This window comes from Neltuma alba, unplaced genomic scaffold (assembly GCF_004799145.2).
Source record: "Neltuma alba isolate B1F8T4 unplaced genomic scaffold, ASM479914v2 tig00002374_pilon, whole genome shotgun sequence".
In the NCBI taxonomy this organism is placed as follows: Eukaryota; Viridiplantae; Streptophyta; class Magnoliopsida; order Fabales; family Fabaceae; genus Neltuma; species Neltuma alba.
In genome coordinates, this window is record NW_021632837.1 from 724,460 (window position 1) to 745,842 (window position 21,383).

The 21,383-nt window shown below is 36.8% G+C and overlaps 1 protein-coding gene, 1 long non-coding RNA gene and 1 pseudogene across 2 annotated transcripts; 1 reads left to right on the forward strand and 2 right to left on the reverse strand.

The window, feature by feature from the left end:
* The first annotated feature begins 6,241 nt into the window (after positions 1–6,241).
* LOC114724355 (uncharacterized) lies at positions 6,242–12,477 on the forward strand (annotated as a pseudogene).
* LOC114724373 (uncharacterized) lies at positions 7,535–7,776 on the reverse strand. Its single transcript, XR_003738304.1, has 2 exons — positions 7,701–7,776; positions 7,535–7,614 (listed from the first exon to the last, which is right to left on the reverse strand). It is a non-coding gene; the product is annotated as an uncharacterized LOC114724373 (long non-coding RNA).
* Positions 12,478–12,862: 385 nt separating the features above from the next.
* On the reverse strand, positions 12,863–19,953 carry LOC114724333 (O-fucosyltransferase 16). Its single transcript, XM_028910677.1, has 10 exons — positions 19,552–19,953; positions 19,399–19,449; positions 19,182–19,272; positions 18,936–19,012; positions 17,839–17,927; positions 17,528–17,711; positions 15,931–16,112; positions 14,470–14,572; positions 13,852–14,183; positions 12,863–13,760 (listed from the first exon to the last, which is right to left on the reverse strand). The coding sequence occupies exons 1-10, from the start codon at positions 19,717–19,719 to the stop codon at positions 13,334–13,336; spliced, it is 1,704 nt and encodes a 567-aa protein (XP_028766510.1). The 5' UTR covers positions 19,720–19,953; the 3' UTR covers positions 12,863–13,333.
* Between the last annotated feature and the right edge of the window lie 1,430 nt (positions 19,954–21,383).

Genomic DNA, 21,383 nt, shown 5'->3' on the forward strand with positions numbered 1-21,383 from the left:
TTGCTTATAATATATATTACATGATCTTTCTAAAATATTTATATGTATCATTAGATTATATATCACTTTATAAGCCGATCAAATTAATTTGAGAAAAATAATAAATATAATACTTTAAAATATTTTGTTTAACATTTTTTTTTGATGAAAATTTTGTTTAGCATTTTCTTTGAATCTTATATTAAGGACTAGAAGTAATATCACAAACTATTATATCAAATTATTTTATCTCTAACATGCGAGTTATTCGCAGGGTCGAATTTAACTCTGAATAATATATTTTAATTTATTTTATCTTTTATATTGATAACTTTTTTAGATTAATTTATTTAAATTATAAATCGATATACAACTTGATGTTATACAAGATAGAAAAATCATATTTATTGTAATTAAACAATTTATTTGACTCTCATATCAATTATAGAAACGGATAATTTTTTTTTTTTTTAATTTTTACAATGAGAAGTGAGAAATATACAACAAGTATGATTAACGATGAGATGAATCTCTTCGTCTAATCTCTTCTATTGATAGGCCATGCACAATATTCCCTCCCTTTGTATTTATAAACTTTAAATTTAAAAAGAAGTGTGATCTATTTTTTAAGTTTTAGTTTTAATTTTTTTAACCTTTGATGTATTCTTGAAAAATTTACTCTTAATTATTTATTCTCTCTTTTTTCACAATCTTTCTTATCACATTTTTTCACATATTTTTTACTTATTATAGAGACATATTTAAAAATAAAAGCATATTTCTGATTTATTTATTATTTTAACTAATTATTTATGAATTAGTTATTTAAAATTCATCATAAAAAACGACAGTATTTATTTAAGAAGTCTGTCGCATAAATAACTGAAGAGCGGGTCGTTACATCATTGTCATCGAGAAGGCAAGAAGTGACCAGCGGTCGGAAGCGCTAGGAGGAACGCCATGAAAGCTAAAAGGAAAAGGAAAGCCAGCTCAGGCCTGCTTGGCATCATATTAGAAATCAATTATAAACATGTTTTATGTAAATCAAAATAAAATTTTTCTCACATATTTCGTATTCTATAAATCACAATTAAAAAGTTACTCATAAATTATTCTAAACAGGCCCTTATACTTTAAAGTTTTATTTGGTACAAAACATTAAAAATGAAAAATAACAATTGCAAAGATATATTAAATGAATGTTTAGTACGATTGATTGCTTGTTATTTGAAATTAGACAAATCCATATACATAGAATTGGAAAATACTATAAAGAGAGATAATATTCTCCAATCCTACATATATGGGATTGTTCAATTTCATATAATAAGAAATTACTCATAATAAATATAATCCCAATCACATTTTTTTATCTCTTATTTTGAATGTTTCGCATCAAACAGGACCTAGTAGTTCGTTCGGTACCAAAAAAATGAAGGGGAGGAAAGAAAAAAATTTAATGAGTTTGATTTTAAAAAAAATAAATTAAAAGCTATTAATTATTTTTATTTTTTCATTTTACATGTCGATTAATATAATATTTGGTCCCTCAAATTTACTCTCATTTTTATTTTTGTCCCTCAAATTTAAAATCATGGGTTTTTGTTCATTAAGTCTTTTTTTTCATTTAAAATATCAATCTCTATAATTTATTAAAAACTTGAACTATTTTACAAATGATTTAAAATTTAAGGAATTAAAATCAAAATGAGAAAAAATTAAAGATATCAAAGATTATGTTAATCCTTTACCTATCCTTTTAGTTAAAATTTTATAACTCTACTTTTTTTAATTTTTTTTAAAATCGAAAAGAGCTCTTCCATGGACATTTGATGGTTTCCTGGAATACAGCGTTTCCGGTCAAATGGCTATTTACCCAGCTCGCCCCCTCAGGTGTGTTTGGGTTTGCCATCCTATTCAGCTGCCCTCTCTCCTCCATGAGCAGTATTTGTTTGCGCGTGTGGGTTGTAGTGAGACGGATCTCCATCCTGGGACTCGAAACTCTTTGCAGTATGATGGGAAGTCGAGGAAGGGATGTTTAAAATTTTTCAGGAAGACCAAGGATCCCGCACAGTATCATCGAGATCAATGTTTTAAAACCGACACTGAACAGCAAAAATAAGCAGATAATTTTATAGAGCTTATAAAAAATCATGGATCAAATGTCAAATAATTTACAAATAAATTTAAGTAGTCCGACTTTATGATAAGTGACCAACTCACCCATGGTAATAATACAATGAATAAATCAAGCATAAGTTATTGGAAATAAAAAATAAAAAACAAGATTGCTAGACTTTTAAATTAACTAAACACAAATATGATTTTTTTTGTCTCTTATTATATTAACTGTTACTGATTAATAGCCCATTTAAGACATACAAGCTGTTTATTAAAAGATAAAAAAAGAGGTGCTTGAAGAAGTGAAAATAATGATTTATCAATTAGTTCCTTCAAGGCATTCATAAAAGTGAGGGTTACTATTTTTCAATTGAAAAATCCAAAAAGGTATTTTTCTCTTCCCCTGCCCATGCGTCTGCGGCCCTTAGGTTGATGAATAAGCTGTTCGTGTGTGGTGGAGGGTCCGATTACGGGGGCTCTCAAACCACTGAGCTGTGATTATCTGATACGCCATTAAAGCTCAAACGTTGAATAAACTTGGCTTGGCGAGGCGAGGCTTGGAGCTCGATTGCAAGGGTACGTAATGCAAATGAAACTGCTTCCTTGCTCACATTTCCAGTAATTCGGTATCTACCAAAACTAGTAATTATTGTTCAGATCACGTATCAATCTACGCAAAGGGACATGTCAAAGCCAGAACTATTCTCACCTAAATCAAAACGGAATTCTAGCCAATGAAGTTCACAATGTCTGCGTATCAAATGATTCTCGCGGCATATATGCATGACATTCTGTCGTACTCATCCACTATTAATTATTTGATTCCACCATGTCCGTTTCGTTTGGAGGAAAACCAGTTGAAACAGCCACCCTCCTTGGGTTGGTAGTGTCAAGTGTCAACTCAGGAATCAGGCATCACAGGGTGGGCAAGACTAATTATTACAGATTGCAGGCAAAATGCCCAATAATATCTAGAAAAAAGAAATCCCCAACCAGTCAGACAGACTAGGATGAGTTGGGTCATATGAGCCGGCGCTCCCAACGGCTTGGCTTTACTTTATGGTATTTTACTTAGTCTTCTTAGTAGTTCGAAGACTTTGCAAGTAGTCTTCTCCAGTTAATAGACTCTCAATAAAAATATTAATGTGATGAGTATAAATCTAAAGAGAGAGTTTAGTCTTATAAAACTAACCTATTAAAAAAGAGAACTCCTTAAACTTATAAATCTCATGACACTTATAAAGTTTCTCACTATGAAACTCATAATAGACGCGATACAATCCATTTTGCCAATGGTCCGGGAATCCAGCTGAAAAAAGCCTGCAAATTAAAAATATACGCCAGCAGTTACTTTCTCTGGAGCGGTAAAATCAGCAGGCTGCATTAGATTCAGCGGCAGTGCATGACCAGTAAGGGGGGACGTTATCTCAGTTCTAATGCCTCATTTGGTAGGCTGGAACCGAGGAAGTGAAACGGAAATCCATAAATTGGATTGTGTCACAACCCTCTCTCACGTGGGACTCACTTCCATAAAAAATAACGGAGGTGGGGTTTCTTAGGTATAACCATGAAACTGAGATTCCGGTCAAAAAAAAAAAACCATGAAACTGAGATGGGTACCATGAAAGTAGGATTTCAGAATCGTCATACCCTCATGCGTTTTTCTAATTAACAACTTTACCTGTCCCCCGATATGACCCTTCCGGCCTTCCTCTCTTTACCGTCTTACTCGAACGCGCCCTTGTGCAGTGACTCGATCCTGATTACAGGACCTATGCGAAGTTGGAAGGAGCTCTAATGGAGGTTGAGGTGCCCAATTGGAAACCCATTGTCAAAATTCTGATGGAGGGCGGGATGTCGTGGTTGCTGCGATGGGTCTTTCTGACTACCCTCCTCCACTAGCAATGGCGGCGGTGACAGCACAAACCAATACTCACTCAGATCTGAAGGTCCTTGGGAGTTTCGACTGAGTTTCAGAGGTCCTGATGGTTGAAGGTCCCGGAGGAGTTATGATTTAATTTTGGACAATTTTTTTTTTTTTATTGCAAGTGACCTAGTCCTGGTTTATGATCTATTATGATTCTATCGTTAATGAACAAAGAATTTCATGGGTTTATACCATGATTCTTCTTCTTGGGTTTATTGATTTTCTTGAGTTTGCTAGAGTTTTAAAATAAAAATCTCTTACTGTCAATCAAGGATTCAATGCCCCTTTCACATTCATCTCCATAAATGGATCCACGAGAAATTTGATGGACAAGTCGAGATTGAAGATATTCGTGAGGTCTCTTAAACTTCTCCTTCATTCAGATATATGGAATCGTCACTAACACACGTTCTTTTTCCTTCCTTAAATTTGATGGGCATTCTAGTCTTTTCTTAATATTAATATATAAATGAAATAAAATTAATATACCGAATTCATCAGCATACCAGACACATTTTTAAAACCCAATTCTGCTTCCATTTCCAATTCCACCTCTACTTTTACTTCCATAAAAAACTCTTTGATCACACCAAATGGGGCAATGTTATAAATATGCTGATCAAATTCTTCTTCCTCTGCGTTTTAATTGACACTACTTTTTGTTTTTAATATAAAATCCAATTTGTAATATGAATATAAAATACATCTTATATTATTTTCAGTTCTAATTATAATACCTCACAAACGAGGTCTTATAATTATTAAGATCAAATATAATAGTTAGCATCGGCGCATTATCCCTGCTTGTCATTCTCCCATACTCCTTTCAAATGTATCACAAACGTGAAGGCAGGCGCGAAGTATATTTACAGCAGCCTAATTATGAATTTCAGAATGCTTAATAAGTAATCACAGCATCCTTTTATATTGAACCCTGGCAGTTAAATGTTGGGGGCTTTTTCGTTTCTTTTTTCCTGTTCTCTTTCTAGGCTCCAGAAGTTTCGTTGGAGGTGAACGTCGAAGGAAGAAGTTTATCCAACACACACACGCACCCGCATGCAAAGGGCGGCAGGAATTGTGCGGCGGGCCTGTCAGTTTGTGCACGGCAGCGTCCAGTCACGCCAAGTGCAAGCTGGTCCGTTACATTTTTATTCTCATGGTCAACACTTGAGTCCACACGTTCCGCTGCCAGGCTATTTTACACCTGGCCCGCTTTGCCGTTTTGTTCGTACCTAAGGTCACCAACGATTTTGGATCAGCTTTATAGATGGCCCCCGCCGCACAATTCATCCTTACAGTTTCCACCGTTTACTTGTGTTAATCTCCGTATATTTTTACACTATTTAGCAAATCAATCCAGAATTTGACCCCAAAAAAAAAACCAATCTAGAATGATGATGTGGCTTAACAGTACCACGTATCAACAATGACACTAGCATGGTCAGTAAATGATGACGTGACCCCCGCGTTTCTATCCTTGTTTCCTAGTTATTATATTCCTATTTTGATTTATACATTAGGATGGCAGGGAGTAACATGGCGGTGTGCGGGTAAAGGTTAAAACTCAACCCCCTCTAAGTGGCACAAAAACTAAAATAAAAATATTATATTCAAAGTTCAAACTAAAGTTAAAGAAATCAATATTTAAAAAAACGAATTAAATGCTGCGAATTTTTTGTGATGGAGTTGAACCGAACTAAGTGAGTGTTTGGAATTAAAAATCATATAAATTATAACAAAATTTTTCTCATATACTACCTCCAGTCCTATTTATAAGATCTCATTTATAATTTACAAACAATATCTTATCTAAATAAGACCGAATATAGTATTTATTTTGTATACTATATAATTTTTTTAAAAAATTTAGAAGCTATCCAGATGATAGTACCGATGGCGGATGCCGCTTCTCTGACCGTAATTTTGGCCGCTGGCCACGTCCCCCGCCTACCTATATTGTGCTTTGCAAGTATTTTTGTCCCAATTGTACTCATGCCTCATCATTGGCGGTAAATAAATTTTTCACTCCAGCGAGGCGAGATCAAGCTCGTGCAACCCAATAGGCCAGCAGATAGATGCATGTGAATGCTTGACACGTGGCGTTACTGAAATGGCGTTAGGAATTGGAGGAACGGAGCGGAACCGCTCCTATACCTTCCCGTCGGCCTGTTGTCGCTGACGTGTATAAATCACTGAACTCTGGGGATTGGAGACCCAGGCCGGATCTGATCTCACCCACACCCACTCCTCCGCCTCCACCTGCGCGGCCCCGCTTCCCTCTCTTCCTCCAAGGGTCAAACTGGGGGTATTTGACCGCCTGCAAATGTCCCAAGACACCCATCTTCTCGTGATCTCATTCTATCATTTCTCGCCTCACTATATGTAATACTGGCGCTCTTCGTCCTCCTTGTCAATGCCATGCTGTACTGATGGCGGCGAGTTCTAGAGGCTTCTCTGCGCATTTTGATTTCAAACCCAGACGACGTCAGCTTCCCCGGCATAGCCATGCATTCGATCCTCGAAAACGTCGAAAGCTGGGTTTTAAGCATGACCGAGTGCGAGTCACTCACATCACTTGCTGTTGTTCCGACCCAGTTTCCCCTATTCGGAGTGAAGGCTGCGAGAAGAGCGAAGAATGGCTGTTTGATTACAGGAAGAGCTCTCACAGAGTTCGAGTTCAAGCTTCCCCTGCAATGCCTTTTGCTTCTCCTCAGTACGTGTCAAATTTTAATTTATGTCCGCTCTCGAACTATAGAAATGTCAACATTCTTTTAGAAGTAGCATGAAGTTTCTGCAAACATGGCTCCGCCGACGATCCTCCAATGAAACTGACATAGTTTTTGGTTTCAACAATTTCTTTTATATAGCTAATGCCAACAACAACTTCTCCAGTTAACTTCCTCCTGGGGTGTCTGACGGCAATTTAAGTTAGGCGCCTAGGATATCTCCAGGGTTTTCTGATTGTACATAATCAAATCATTATGATATGCTGGTGATGGCAGATGACCTTAAGGTTCGTAGGAGATGAAATAGCTCTTTATAACTTTTGAAAACTCATTTTATAACTTCGCAATCCCTTTCAAATCGGGAGCACATTCCATACTTGTCAAGAAAGTTTGAATGAAAATCTTAACATCCATAATTCCTCAACCAGTTATAGAGTTCGTGCATGGACCAAAGCTATTCATGCTTAACTAACTGTTTAATTTATTTTTCTTGCCGTTTGTTCTTCTACATTATTATCTCAATTAAACAAACTACACTTCGTTTTGTGGAATATATGATAGTGGTGCTTGTTACTTGGCTGTTGTTAATACCTTCTGCAATCAACAATTGCTGAAAATTTTTCTCAGTGGTTATGCTGCTCTATGTCATGATATTGTTACAGTTCCAATATGAAGCAAGAAAGATTCTATCCTCGTTGTAGCCCCAGATATTCCGGTCCGCAATCACGTGATACTCCGCCAAGAAGAGGTATCTTGTGATTGATATCTGTACCAATTTTTTACATTACGATGGTTGTTTGGCCTGAAGATCGGCTAGAAGGCTATTCAATTTGGCCAATAATGGAATCTAAAAGAGCATGCCTGTCCATGATCGCTGGTTCTTTTACAGACACTGGTATAGCAAATGAGAAGGACTGGGACATCAACTTATTGAATGAAAAGTGAACGAGTCGGGCACTAATGAAGATGGTAGTACCTGGTACAGGGAAAGTGGGGAAGAACTGGGCAGAAACGGATATAGATGTAGATGGACTAGGATGGGTGGTCAATGCCATGATGGTTCCTCGGAATGGAAAGAAACGGTATTTATAGTTTACAATTTACAAGCACTGGTGGTCAGGAAATAAATATTTGGGAGCAGTTCTTCGTAAATTAATATTTTGAATGAATTCAATGTGACGGTATCCCTCAATGTTTATTATACTTTCATACAAAAGGCTTTTGAGGGAACTCAATTATCATTATTTTCTCTCGGAGGCTTACCCGTAGGAATATTACTGTATGGAAATCTTCAAGGTTCTATTTCATGTTTCGTGATTTGTTCTTTGCAAGTCATTGCCGAATTACAAACCTCATTTCTCCCAACTTAGCTTCTGGTAGATATGGAAGCTAGATGATCTGCGCAAGATATTGTTTTATTTATAGTGAGCATGCTTTAACGCTTTTTTGTTTCTCTGTCAAGTAGGCTTCGAGGTGAATGAATTTGAAGTATGTTAGGTTGATAGTTTTATATAACCCTATCAATATCCCATCCCAGATGGATTCATTTAATTGGCTTTATTAATCTAATTTACAGTGGTGGGAGAAGAGTGATTGGACTGGATATAAGGAGTTAGGTATGCTACTTCATCTTGGCTTGCTAGAGCAGCTTGAAATTATGTAATATTGACTCTGTTCTAGAAATTTTTGTTATTTGTTGTATAATTAGTACATGTTGATTGTATCAGTACTTGGATAGAATAAACATTAAGTCTATGATTTCCTTCATATGGAAGCGTACTTCCACATAAGCCAGCTTCAATATTGGAGGTTAAGATTTTGTTACTAAAGCCCCCTCTTCCTCTGAAAAACAGACGACCTCTACTAATCTCCACTATGTTTGAACCCATGTAATTCATGTGCATTTGTGATCATATATCATATATGCAAATTTGTAGCAATTAAAGGCCTTTTCCAATTGCAATGACTGTATGAAGGTCAAACAAATGGGATCAACTGTCTAGATAGCTTAAATGAACGTATAAAGTGGTATCAAATAACTCTACTAAATGATGTGAGAACAGAGCTGTTATGCAATGCGGAATTCCACCTATTCTGATAACTGACAAGAAGATTGTGCAGATAGCAGGTCATCGGAAGTTCTTGGATTTATATATTTGGCCACTCATGCACAGGTTTTGTCTTGTTACACATGGCTAACATTTGCTGACGTCTGCTGAACCTTGCTTGGAATCAAATGTTATCATCGATTGCAATTTCAGAAAATTACCTGTTATTTTAGGACACTCAACAAGTTCTTTCTATTGTGCTGAGAACAATAAGATATAGTGTCATTATTTGTCAAGCTCTTGGATAATCTAAATTTTTGTCTCAAGAGGGCCATTTGATTGGGTCTATAATTCTTTTCAGGCGTGGAAAAATCTGGTCGGAATGCTGAAGGTGATTCATGGTGGGAAACGTGGCAAGAAAACCTTCATCAAGATGAATGGAGGTCATAGTTTTCATTTGGCTATTCTCTGCTTATTGTAATTAACTGAGCCCCTTGACTTCTTGACATTAACAAGTGTTGCATGTTTGACATTACAGTAACATTGCAAGAATCGAAAGGAGTGCACAAAAACAAGCAAAATCAGGAACGGAAAATGCTGGATGGTATGAAAAATGGTAAGTTCATGTAGGGCTTTACATCCAGTAGTGGTCATCGTATAAACATTGGTTATGACTTGAATTCATTTACGATTTTTAACTGTGTTCAATTTGGTTAGGTGGGAGAAATATGATGCTAAAGGTTGGACTGAGAAAGGGGCACATAAGTATGGTAGACTGAATGAACAATCATGGTGGGAAAAGTGGGGGGAGCATTACGATGGAAGAGGCTCTGTTCTTAAATGGTTCATTCAAATTATCCATTCAAACTTTTTTGCTTTGATGTCCTTTACTGCAGTCTTTTGTAAGATGTCCTGTAAATTTTTTGGAATTGCTTTATTATCTATGATATGAGCCAAAAGTTGTGTTGATTGAGGGAATTGAATTTTGAATTTTTTTGTAGCACTTAATCTTTATTTTTGTTTTAAGAATTCCTTTTGGGGTCTGAACAAATGTTGAGTTGATTGAATTGATGGATAATCGGTTATGGAGAACATGTTTAGTTTGGATTATACTTACTGCAAGATGATAAGACCAAAATCTGTGTCAATAAGCATTACATTATGACAATTTAGCTAGGACTCTTGTTCTGTTTTCTATTACATTATTTATTACCATTCCCCTTTTCTGGTCCTAAATATAAGATCTAGTACTGGATCTTACTGGATTTTATATTTAGGACTGGAGATAGTATTATTTTTACAGGGTAAGCACTCTAAATTTTCGGCCCAAAATTAACTTTTATGATAGCTCTGAATTGCCTTTCCCCCTTTACTTACTCAGGACAGATAAATGGGCTGAAACTGAACTTGGAACAAAATGGGGAGACAAGTGGGAGGAGAGGTTCTTCGAAGGCATAGGTTCACGACAGGGAGAAACGTGGCATGTATCTCCAAGCAATGAGCGTATGTTGTTCTGGTGATAATTTCGGTTTACTTGTAATGTCTTCATTCGCTTCCTTTTCCTTTTCTTTTCTTTGACTTTTAACATGTTTGTTCACAAGCCGCAACCATTGCTCATACAATTGAAAATTTCCATTGGGCTCCTGGAGATAGTCTTGCAGTTTACATCATGCTATTTTTATTTCTCAATAGTTCTAAGAGCTTTAGCTTGCATCTGATTTATCGTCACGCTGGACTTTCCCCAGGGACCCAAACCATATCAAACTCCATATTATCTTTTATCTTTTGATCTAATTTGGAATTCACTGAAGAATAAAGTTACTTGTCTGGATCTTGAGTTATCCGTGTCAATTTCTACATGTACTGTTTAGCACATACGAATCTCCAATGTTTTAATCACTTCATAGGGTAGGGAAGGATTGAAATTCTTGGGTCCAGTTTGCCATGAGTATATCTCTGCCGTTTTTGGGTTAGATAAGATGGGGCTTGGGCCATTTCCTTCATATGGAAAACATTATAACTCATAAGAATTATCATTTGCATTTGTCGACTCCCAAGAGCTGGAATACATCGTTCTTCCAAGCTGCTGATTATATACACATCCGTCCATGGGTTTTCTCTAATTGATCCTGCTTCCCCTCTGAACCTTATCTCAGTTCACGTTCAAAGGGTTGGTTGCTGACAGATGTACCATGCTGGGTGGTTTTTCTTAGTCTCGTGTTTTATTCAATTGGTTTTACTGTCTTGCAAATTTTATACTGTTTTTTGTCTTAAATGTAAGATCCATTTTATACTCCTTTAGGATAAGAAGAGTACTGTATATAACTAGTTTCATCCTTTCACCAGGTTGGTCAAGAACTTGGGGGGAAGAACACTTCGGAAACGGGTACGGAATCAGAGCATATAAAAGTTGATTTGTATTATAATAAATTTGAAAATCTATGCATCCTTGAAATGCTTTTTAAAGAGCTGTGTTTTCATGCTAGATCACTAATTAACTGATTTTGGTGCTTCCCTGCATCAGGAAAGTCCATAAATATGGCAATAGCACAACCGGTGAAAGCTGGGATATCGTTGTGGGCGAGGAAACCTATTACGAGTACAAACATACTTTTCTAATAATGAAAAATGATTTTTCACCCAAAAAAAAAAAACAGAAAAATGATTATTGGCAAAAAAGGAACCAACGGAACGAAAGAAGATTACCTTTTGCATTTATTTATTATAGCGAAATGAATATAATCCAAAATGTATTTGATTAAGCTTAGTAGTCTGGTCCTGTTTTGATTTGATTTTGACAATCTCTATCTGTGAAGGGCTGAACCTCATTGTGGATGGGCGGATGTGGTAGGCGATTCCAGCCACTTACTTTCCATCGAACCCCAGGAGAGGCCACCTGGTGTCTTTCCCAATTTGGACTTTGGTTCACCACCATCTAAACCCTAAACCCACCATCAGAGCCGCCTTCTTCACAACGAACTGGATTTCAGTCGCCGTCTTTTACCAGTCCAGCTCGAAGAGTCTCATCATAAGGAGGGGAACATTACCTGTAAGAATGTTGTGGATTAATCATTTATTCATTCTTTTGGCTATCATTTTTTTCCCTTTCCTTCACTTCGCTTTGATTATGTGATAGACCAGATGCTATAAAAATTTGGATTCCCCCGAGATAGGGTGATTTTCAGTTTGGATGGAACAAGCTTTTCTGCAGCAAGCGTCAAGCTGTTGATCTCCCGACTTTACGCCGTATTCTTGAGGGCCCAACTAACGAAATGAAACACTCACGCGGTGGATCTATTTGCTATGATGTTATTTTTTATTTTTTTTAATCTAAGATCCCCAATAAACAAAGGAAAATCCTACTTCTTGTTCCTCGATCATTCACCACCGTTAACCGGGATTCGACTCCTTTAGCCCTTCCCCACCACCATTGCGATGGTCTATTCCTACTTTTACCTCTCATTCCCTCCCTCCCTAGCAAACAATGAATGAAAAACGAGCGCAAATCAATGCGGAAGAAGCAGTGAAGATCCGATAAATCATTTGTGAATCTCCATATCTGCCCAACGGGGCTTTAATAAAGGATTTTTTTAAAGGGCTAAACCAAATGAAAAAACTATTTATTTGTTTGCTACTTTTCAAATTTTGTAATATTCTTGTGATGCTCTCGCATGCTTACTGCATCTGACTATTTTCATTAAAGCTTCTCAAATTAATTAGAAACCTACCCTTTCCATTTTGAGATTCTCATTACTTCCAAAAAGCTTAAGCAAACAGAAAATCTCATTAAGTTAAATTTTTTCCCAAAAAAAAAAAGTGACTTTCATTAAGAAAATAGTTTCAACATGCGGAGGCTAAGTCTGCCGTACCAGATTAGAGATTAAATATCAAGAACAAAAGAATGTTAGAAAAACGAATGTCAATGCGCATATGTTGTCCAATAGGAAAATCATCCTAAACCCTTCTTTTTTTCCCTTGTATCTTTCTTTTTAATTATGCCACAACCCTCCTCTTTTGGCACAGAACTGCAGATGTCTTCCTCTCATAGCTAAAGGCGAAACCAGAAAACTAGGTCAGCTCATAGGGTAAGGCTCCCCCGAGAGGCTCTAAAAAAGGGGGCCGGGAGAAGGAATATACATACAGTATCAACTGAGATGAATTTTATGAACGAAGATATACAGTATATCAAACGCAATACAGTAAAGCTCTCAACTTATACTTACGTTCATTCCCATTCCCAATGCTCACTTCTGATCCTGGCATATTTTCACAAATGGAAATACCAAGTCCCAACACGGTCCATCTTCAAAATGAGGCGCTATTATGTCCTTTGGACGTACAACATGCTCCTGGTATATTTTCACACGCTCCTGCGTTGTTAAGAAAGATATGCACACATTTTCATTTTCCGATATGCCTGGATTTGATATTGCATTTTTGGCTCAGGCAGTAGCCATTCAAGGGGATGCGAAGCGGGAAAAAGTCATAATGAAAGCGTCCATGTCCAGCAATGCTTAGTCTGGCCAGCTTCACTAATCAGAAAGAATTTCCTCGAGCTCATTATCATCAGAGTTCAGAGCTTCATAATCCGAAATGGTTTCATTGAACATACCCATCTCCTGGATATCATTCTGATCTTCATCATCGTCATTATCAGGCTCATTGTCAGCATTAGGGTCTCCATTTACAAAATTTCTCTTGCTCACATCCTTCCCAAACTTCCTTGGTCCAGAAATTATATTTTTATTGGCCACAGAATCTTCACATATACAGGTAGAGGGATTCTCGTGAAACCCACCCCTTCCCGGTCTAACTTCCTTTGGGTCTCCCATGAAGCCTCTCTGGAAAGTACGAACTCCGGAAGCAAAAGCTTCCCAAGTCATGTTAGTTCTGCTCAGGAACAACCGATAGAGTTTTTTAGCATTTGGACGAATAGTTGGTTTGTGCCCAAAGTATCTCCTACAGGAAATATCAAAGTTAACCAGCATGCTTAGGTAACAGTGATCATGCGAAAGCACGAGATATGTAAAGCAAATGAAATATTATATACCTTCGCCCAGCTAATATTTTTGCCATATTTCCATTGTTGTTTGTCACAAATACATCGCTTTCGTCACAAACAATGAAGTCAAGTGCAGCCATGCGAGAAGAAAATGAAGAAAATGGTTCTAATTCTTCCTTGGTGGCAATAGTCTCTTTTGTATGGAAGTTAGGAAATAGCGCTCTGAGAGTAGCCAATGTTTCTTCCCCACCATAGACTTCCCCTGATGCTACATATATGTGAACATCGGCACCATACCCCAACGCTCTTAGCATGAGACCAACTTCTTCCGGGGTTAATGGGCATCTTCCCTGCCTCCTTGCCTTGTCAGGATTGTTCCTCTGCAATTCAATTAAAAAAAAAAAGCCCCTTTTAATGCTCACCAAGTCCATACTTTATGGTTTGTTTTGTCTTGTTTCTTCTCTTTTTGGAATTAGAATCAGCTATCATAGAAGGCATTTTTCACAACTTCATGTCAATTTTACAACATAGAAAACTTCCAGTAACCGTAACACACATAAACCGGGTGATATGAGGTGCACTCAAGCATACCAAAACGATTCCTGAAATTAAACAAAATACGATCGTTTTTCACATTCAATTATTTTCGAAACATGTAAACCTTACATGTAATGTCTTCCACCTCCTCCTTATCGCCCCCAGTTCCTTCTGCTCTTTCTCTCCTCCACCATAGTTACATCCAGAAAATGCAAGCATATCAGGTTCAAATCTGCAACAGGAAACTATAGTCAGATCTAGAAACAACCTCACAAGTTACTCTGAAGTAAAACAATGAAGGGAAGGGGAGGGAGAAGGGGAGAGGAGGGAGTATTTGAGAAGAAAGCGGGAGAAAATAGAAAAAAATTCAGGGAGAGAGAACTGCAATAATTTGACTATTATTCAATGGGCAAAAAGTAAATGGTCCCAGGACTTATTCATAGAACCACATTCCTAATCCTACTTAAATTACTATAATCCTAATGATGAGATAAACTTCATTCAGATTATTTAAATCTAGATAAAAGATAAATCCCAATTGGCTACTTTTAAACTGAACAAATCTAAAGATAATCCAGACATCCCAATAAAACATCCCAATTCAAATAAAACAAAGGATCCCAACCATCTTGGGACAGCAATGAAATAATCCTAATTATGTTTCCCATCATGTTCCTAAATATGAAAGCCTTGTTTCAAACACAAGACCCGCGAGTATGACACACTTCTGCTTGCCTTATCATTTACCCCTTTCCTAGACCTGCCAAACATGGTAAAGAACCCTAGGCGACTATCTAAATAAATAATTATCGTTGGTCCCCTTCATTGAACCAAAGAAGTTTTTCAAATGAGTCAAGGAGTTGTCACCCACGAAAAGTAAAAAAATGACTCCAGGAATTGCCCATTAACCAAAGCTAATCAGCTTGTTGTCCCTTGGCTAGATGGTTTAAACAAGAAGAAGAAGAAGAAGGATGGCGTTGTAATCTTTTTTTTTTTTTACCTGACCATTGTAATCTATTAACAACTAACTTTTTAGATATATTACTTAGATACTCAAAAGACTGAAAATAACAACTAACTTTTTAGATATATTACTTAGATACTCAAAAGACTGAAAAAAAAAAACTCTGATTAAATCTGCCACCTGAAGCCACTGTTCCAACTTAAATCATATTAGTTGTTGCATAACGCCATCCTTCAGCCAAAACCGTCCAAGTCCATAAACTGATCATTCTTGAATTTCAAATTGGCAGAAAACATGTAAAAACTACGTGATACTGATTATTCAATTTCCAAGCACATACCCCAACGAATTGAATATGAACATGGATGCAAAATGGCATGTATCACAGCAGCCAAGAATTAATTAGGACCTTTTTTTGAGCCAAAGAATTGATTCATGTCTGTATGCAATTATAATTACACAAGGTGATCTACTGAAAAACATGGCCCTGCACACTTATGTAATGCTAATATACAGAGTTTTGATGGTGATCTACTGATCACTCCATCTGTTACTGGTGACTTGAACATTTGAACTGAATATGGATAATAACAAGATAATAAAATATCAAAAATCAATCAGACTACCTCAGGTGCAGCGCAATATAATGCTTGCTTCTCCTCCTCATTCGACTGACCAACTTTTTACCCATTGCTGATATTGGGTCAGTAAACCTTAAAGCATGGTAATTAACTCTACATCTCAACTTTTGATAATCTGTACTTAACCTGTTAGAAAGCCTATAGTCAAACTTGGTGAGCTGGACAGCCTGCCACAAAAAAATGAAAAGTAGTAGTAACAATGATAATAATATCTTTTTGAGATAATCAAACATTCAAGCATTGACCCCTACACGAAATCAATCAGAAAAATATGACCTGACAATAAAAGCTTAAACTCAAAGTCTCAACCACTACTAAATTATTTGACACACAAAGTGATGGAGATATATGATGCGATCGTAAAAATTTAATAAATAAAAGGTGCTCTATCCAAAGGGGATAAAGATTGCAGAAACAAAGCAACAGTTGAAATTCACTAGTACTTTCATTCGTTCTCAAGAATCTTCAACACCTTTCACAGTTTCATATGCATAAAACATGCCATTTTGGTTTGGCAAAAGTTACTCCTAAAACCAAAAACTTTTTAAAGGAATATGGAAAAGTTCATCAATCATGGAGAGAACCCTAAAGTTGAAAGCTTTTTGGCTGATGAAATTCAGAATAGAAGCAAATTAACTACAAATTTATGGAGGCTAAATTTGGGAACTCATGATTTGAAAGTTTAATTAATATAGAAAGTTTTGTTTGCTAAAAAATGATTAACAATCACAAAATCTGGGGATATTAAATTACAATGAACAGTATCTGTGAACAATATAGGTTTGAGGCAGTATTAAGATGAATAGTGCAAGTAGCATTATGATGAGATCGCCTGGCCAACATTAAAGATTCAGGTGATTTAAACATCAGCGCTTGCCGTTCAAATGCATCAGACAAATAAGAGACAGTAACCAGTTGATGAAAATTCAAGCGTTGATCACACTCAATTGAATAATATAATTCGTCTAAATAAAGTTACTATAAGATCCGTCCCACTTGGACTCTAGTCCTTAACATATAAGAATCATGCATAATAAGCTTAAATTTTCTATTAAAATCATAAAAAAATACTTGATAACACTTGATATAACAGAAAGCTTAAGTGATTGAGTTCAACTTAGGTCCACATATTAATGCAAGATATGAGAATTACATATTACCCTAAAAATGAAAATATGAGAAAAGCAAAGAGGGAAACTCGCAAACACTACTAATGACTTGGAACCTAGTTTGGCCTCAACAAGTTACACTAACATTTGACCATACTGATCCTTGAGTCCTGGTTTTTTCTTCTAGCATTAAAAAAAGGACTTCAGAAATTCCATGTAAAGCATTGAATACCATATTTTTTACAGACAAATCGCCTAGATCAATGAAATATAAGTAAGGAAATGCCAAGTCAAGTTTTGTTAATCATATAATATATCACGGATCATATAACTTGAATATTTGATGTCTTCCGCACAACAAGCAGCAATCAAACAGACAGATGACAACAAAGTCCTCTAGATAACGTTAAAGCATCTAATAAGTTATACAAGAAATAGGCGATAGAAAAGGCTTTTGGAAATATAAAACTTACTCGCTTCTTCAGAAGTACAGGTACTATACGGTTTATATAGCATCTTTCATTACACTTCCTTGGAACACGCATGGTGTATGGAGTTAACGTTTTCCCTCCCTTTCTAGGGAGTTGCTTGATAATTTTGACATCGTTTTTCAGATAGGAGATAAACCAATTAACATCAAAGATCTGTGAGAAGTTACTGCAAAAGGCAAAGCATGACAATATTTTACATTCAAAAATTTCATCACCAATAATGGCACAATAGTTTAACAGCAATGGCATAATTAAACAGGGCGTAGGAAAATATAGTTCCTTTCATAACTGACCTAGAATCTTTCCAATAAGATTTTTGGTCCAACTTTGGAACAACAAGAGTGGCATTCAAAATTCGTGCAGCAACAACAGCATCTGTTATCTGCCAGGGCCAGATGCAGAAAAGAAAAGGTTGATATTGACAGAGGGGTATGTGATGGAACCCAACAACTCAAATGTACTATTTAATAAAATCCAGCCAGAGAGTAGGTTTAGCTAGATTAGCTACACGTTTCTGGAACATAAGAACATGGCATAAATATCATACCAAGGTCCCTGGGCATTCAAGAGGCATAGGTTCTCTACATTAATTCACTTACAAACTCCTCATCATCTGCCCTCCTGATCCCCACACACACAATATATGCCCAGCACCTCCCTCCTCTCTCTCAAAAGCCCATAGCCACAAGACTGGTTCATTAGTTGTGGGCCCAACAATACGTAATTATTTGTAATCAACATGGAAAGCCAGTGATCAAGAAATACAATAAATTTCCTCGTTCTAATCAGAAAAAATCTCTAGACAGGAAGTTTGCATCTATAGGTCAGACTTTGCAGCAAACAATAGAATTCATAAGATTTTCCATTACAAGAAGGAATGGAAGAAAAAGCCAAGTATGGTTTTTCGATAACTGTCATCATCTTGAAGATAATACTTTACAGTTTACAAGTTCCTCAGAGGGTTCATCATCTCTAAGTCTTGCATCTCAAACCAGGAATTTAACAATTCCAAGGTTTCAAGAAAATGAAAAAGCATCCATGAACATCAGAATGGACAAAAATGTGCGGTGCATTTCTGCAGCCTTGTTTGAATGCAGATGAAAATTCTTCATGCTTATTTTGTTAATATGCTCCAAGTTCGATAACTCATCTCCATTCAATGATAACATTATAAAATTATCACAAGAAAGATAATCAATTGATTGATTCATCACATTAACATATTGTTTCTGTTGATTCTTTTTCTCTTTCTTTTAACAAAAAGCACGTTATGCTTTTGAATATCTGAATTATAAATTTCAGAACCATCACGAGAGACCATTCAGAGAAACAAGAAATAAATATGAAATACTGCTTCATTACACTAATGACACGAGCTCATATAAGTTACCCCTGTTCTTTGCTGATTCAAACCTCCACTAGTTGCAATCATCAAATATCGATTAGGTTGCGTAATCACTTCAGCTTCTGCCATATGAAACCATAGTTTTTGTCATATTTAAATATATGGAATCAAATAAAGGTAGCATTTAGGACTCAGAAGAGAGAGGCACGCCCCTCTAATCTGAAATTAGTAGTTTTACATCGCAACACTTCAGTAGGGAACTGATCAGACATGGTGCAATGAGATACGCACTTGGAAACTTGGTGCTTGCATTGCTGCAGCCATAGAAAAACTCGGAATTTCTAGTGCTCCAGACATCGCGATCTAACTTTCCTCCATCGGTCTGATTATCAGGAATTAAAACAAAGCACAAATACCGAATTGAGATACAAGAAGAAATCCAGCATCAAGTACGGAACACAAACACATGTATAAGCCAGCCAGCTAAACAAGTCATATGAACCCTAACCGGAATGCTAAACGAGAGTACTCCAATCGCGTCATCTGCTTCGGCTTCGAACTAGACAAGAATTGGGGTAAAAGGGTCAGGAATCCAAATATGAATCATCATGAATTACGTTTGTGAGTTTGAGGGAAAGAGAGGAAGAGGCGGGAAAAGTACCGAGGATTGGCGGCGGCTCCGGTGAAGATGAGCGGTATCGACGGGGGAAGGAGCTAAAAGGGAGAGAAGAGCGAAGAGAATGAGCAAAGCAGCAGCGATGGCAGAAATGAAAGGAACCAGACAGCGAAAGCGCTGGTGATAGTGGAGACGGCGCCGGTGAAATGCCATTGATGGAGAACGGAGGAGCGCACCCCGCTCAGAAGAAGAGCGAAATTGCAGAGGGAGAAAATGGAAGCGAACAAGGGCGGTCAGAAAAAGGATTTCATTGTAACATTTTCTGTTATATTTATAAAATCATGATTAGTCGTCGTAAAGAATGGCCTCCAAGGAATGACTCCAGCATTGCCTTGAGGCCTGGGCGGAGGGAATGGGATGGCCAGATCTGTAGCTTTTCAGACACAGATATTATGATAACGCCTCGCCCAGTTTGTCTAGTAAAACAAACAAACATAATAAATAAATAAAAAAGACCCACACACTGGGGGCGGCTTCCTCCCTCTGTCCCGGCCTTCCCATATTTTTTTCTCGGTTTTGAGTTCGGCACTCATGGGCGGCTATTTTATTTTTCATCAAATTTATTGCATTCTTTCTGTTGTAGAAAATGAGATGCAGGGTAAACAGCAGTACAATTCATCAGGTGGCTTGTTTAATTAAAAAGAACGGACATGTAGAGTAAATTGGCCAGCTGGTTTGTTTCCATTTTGCATTTCTGCGACACTTCATTTTGGATGCTTGGTCAACAGCCGTGTCCGATCCGAGTCCTGGCTGCTACAGCTCATTTAATCAAATGTTTTCGCTGCCACTAACACGAGCCTGATTCTCAAAACTTATTCCTTCGTGACATTCCAGTGTTGGCTCTTGATTCCCTCCAAAGTTCAATGTTGACTTCAACAGGGAGAAGTCAAAAGCACAACCTCATCCCATGGGTCAAGACAACAAATAATGTCATGGGCAGAGTCTATATACATGTGCTTTCATTTTCCCCCCCATCAATTGTGTTGATTTGTTTAATTAAAATACGGTATTCCATCAATAATATTGACTGTATTCGCCTTTATTGGAGAAATTTATTTGTATTCTTACATCAATATACAATCTCAGCATCTGCAACGTTTGTTGCTTTATGTCTCTGAATACGCAAAGACTTTTATTGCGGTGTTGTGGAGTTCGAAGCATCTTCATCTCCTAACGTTATCGCCATGTTCCTCACAAAAACAATCCTCATCCTTGCGTAACCTTGAAGAAATTGCAGCGACTGTTCAGCGGGAATGGTAAATATCATATTTGATTGGAACGACGAGGAGAACTTGCGAACACGCATAACTTGTTTAGATAACATTTGCATTGTAAGAGCTTAACCTTTTTCTTCTTTTTTTTAAAAAAAATCTAGAGTTAAATAAAAATCAATTGTTTTAATAGGATTCACATTTATATAGATTTTTTTTTTGTTAACCAGTATATTCTCCCATCCAAACAGTAAGAATACTGTTAGACGCTGTAACAGGAACTCCTCCCAACATTATTTTTTTCCATACACATCACCGTCAAAATCAAATGTGAAACATAATGCTTAAAGTATCCAAGTCCTTTTCATTTAGTCTTAACTTATAAATATAGTTGGATATAAATCTTATTGGGTCTCCTGCCCCAATCTTTTTTCTATTTGTAGGTTGTTTTTATCAAAGGAAAACTAGATAGGTTGGCCCACCTCATCCCCCAAACAAATATTACCGCTGACCCAAAGGCATATAACCCCCCATCATATTAATATTACGTGTCATCTTTTTCTCCTCCATAATTACATCACTCATGTATTCTTATGAGTGTTCCAA

What these genes read in the sequence shown, in the direction of transcription:
- LOC114724333 (XM_028910677.1), bottom strand. Translation starts at nt 19,719, where the DNA reads ATGGCATTTCACCGGCGCCGTCTCCACTATCACCAGCGCTTTCGCTGT. An exon ending in TGCAAGCACCAAGTTTCCAA is followed by an intron (nt 19,013 to 19,181) that starts GTGCGTATCTCA and finishes TTCATATGGCAG; the next exon opens with AAGCTGAAGTGATTACGCAA. An exon ending in TGAATCAGCAAAGAACAGGG is followed by an intron (nt 17,928 to 18,935) that starts GTAACTTATATG and finishes TGGCCCTGGCAG; the next exon opens with ATAACAGATGCTGTTGTTGC.